Source organism: Castanea sativa, chromosome 1 (genome assembly GCF_040712315.1).
Source record: "Castanea sativa cultivar Marrone di Chiusa Pesio chromosome 1, ASM4071231v1".
Classification (NCBI taxonomy): Eukaryota; Viridiplantae; Streptophyta; class Magnoliopsida; order Fagales; family Fagaceae; genus Castanea; species Castanea sativa.
Window position 1 is genome coordinate 39,725,001 of NC_134013.1, and position 1,306 is coordinate 39,726,306.

The 1,306-nt window shown below is 40.4% G+C and overlaps 1 protein-coding gene across 1 annotated transcript; it reads right to left on the bottom strand.

Annotated features, from left to right (window-relative positions):
- Positions 1–142: 142 nt before the first annotated feature.
- Positions 143–972, bottom strand: LOC142626825 (uncharacterized). The gene is made up of 2 exons (XM_075800538.1): positions 552–972; positions 143–258 (listed from the first exon to the last, which is right to left on the bottom strand). Exons 1-2 carry the CDS (start codon positions 970–972, stop codon positions 143–145), a joined length of 537 nt encoding a protein of 178 aa, XP_075656653.1.
- Between the last annotated feature and the right edge of the window lie 334 nt (positions 973–1,306).

A 1,306-nucleotide genomic window follows, 5' to 3' on the forward strand; every position in this document is an offset into this window, starting at 1 on the left:
GGAGTCCTCCATTAGGTGCAAAGTGACCGTGTGGTTCTCCATTCACCAATACAAAATATGAAACAGACTAAACGCATGAACTAATAAGAGAAATCCACCTATCTGCAAAACCCACTTTCGCCATTAGTTTTTCCAAGAAAACTCATTCCACCCTATCATATGCCTTGCTCATATCGAGCTTAAGGGCCATGAATCCCAATTTCCCTTTCCTTTTAATTTTCAAGTGATGAAGTGTTTCAAATGCAACAAGAATGTTATCTGAAATTAATCTATCAGACATGAAGGCACTTTGAGTTTCTGACACAAGCTTAGGGAGTATTTTTTTAGGCGGTTTGCTATGGTTTTGGAGATGATTTTGTAGAGGATGTTGCAAAGGCTTATGGGTCGAAAATCCTTGGTTGTTTCAGGTGATTTTGTTTTTGGAATTAGGGAGATGAAGGTATGGTTTAGGTTATCTATTATTGAACTCGAATTAAGGATATCAAGGAAGGTAGCAATTACATCCTTACTAATAAAATTCCAGCATGATTTGAAAAAGATTGGTGACATACCATCGGGTTCGGGGGCTGTTTGGGGCTTCATTTGCTTCGAGGCTCTTTCTACCTCTTCCGCAGTGAACTCACATGTTAAATCTACATTCATTGATGGTGTGACCTTGGCTTCTATTCCTTGAAGAATCTGATCAAAATTTGAAGGGGTTGTGGATGTGAAGAGCTGCTTGAAATAGTTCACCATGGCTTCTCCGATTTTTTTTTCTTCTTCTGCAACTGTACCGTCATCGAGGATCAGTTTTGAGATGAAATTCATTTTGTTTCTTTGAGTAGCATGGCTATGGAAATAGACAATGTTGAGATTGCCACTCTTTAGCCAATCAGTCTGTGATCGTTGATGCCACAAGCACTCCTCTTTCACCATAAGATCATAAACTTCCCCTTTAAGAGTCTGCACCCTGTCATGGTTTGTGCCAGCCATTGAAGCCGCCTCAGCTTGTGCTAAATCCTTCTTCTTTTTTGTGCTAACAATCGACGGATATTACCGAACGATAACCTGCTCCAGTTCTGAAGACTTTCTCTACAATCATCCATTTTTCCTATTAACCTGCTCACAGAATCTCCACCCCTTTGGCCTTCCCAAGCTTTTTTAATAACCCCTTCAGACCCTTCATCCTTCAACCAAACAGCTTTGAATCGGAAGGGCCTTGTTTTCTTATAAAATCTTTTGTTTTCATCATCCGAGCATAACCACAATGGGCAATGGTCTGACAAAGAGCCTGCTATGTGATGTACCCTAACCGTGGGGAATAAAA

Excerpts from the sequence above, each read along its gene's own strand:
- LOC142626825 (XM_075800538.1), bottom strand. The coding sequence starts at position 972 with ATGGCTGGCACAAACCATGACAGGGTGCAGACTCTTAAAGGGGAAGTT. Across the intron at positions 259-551 it reads AACAGCCCCCGAACCCGATG|ATAACATTCTTGTTGCATTT; the intron begins GTATGTCACCAA and ends GATTAATTTCAG.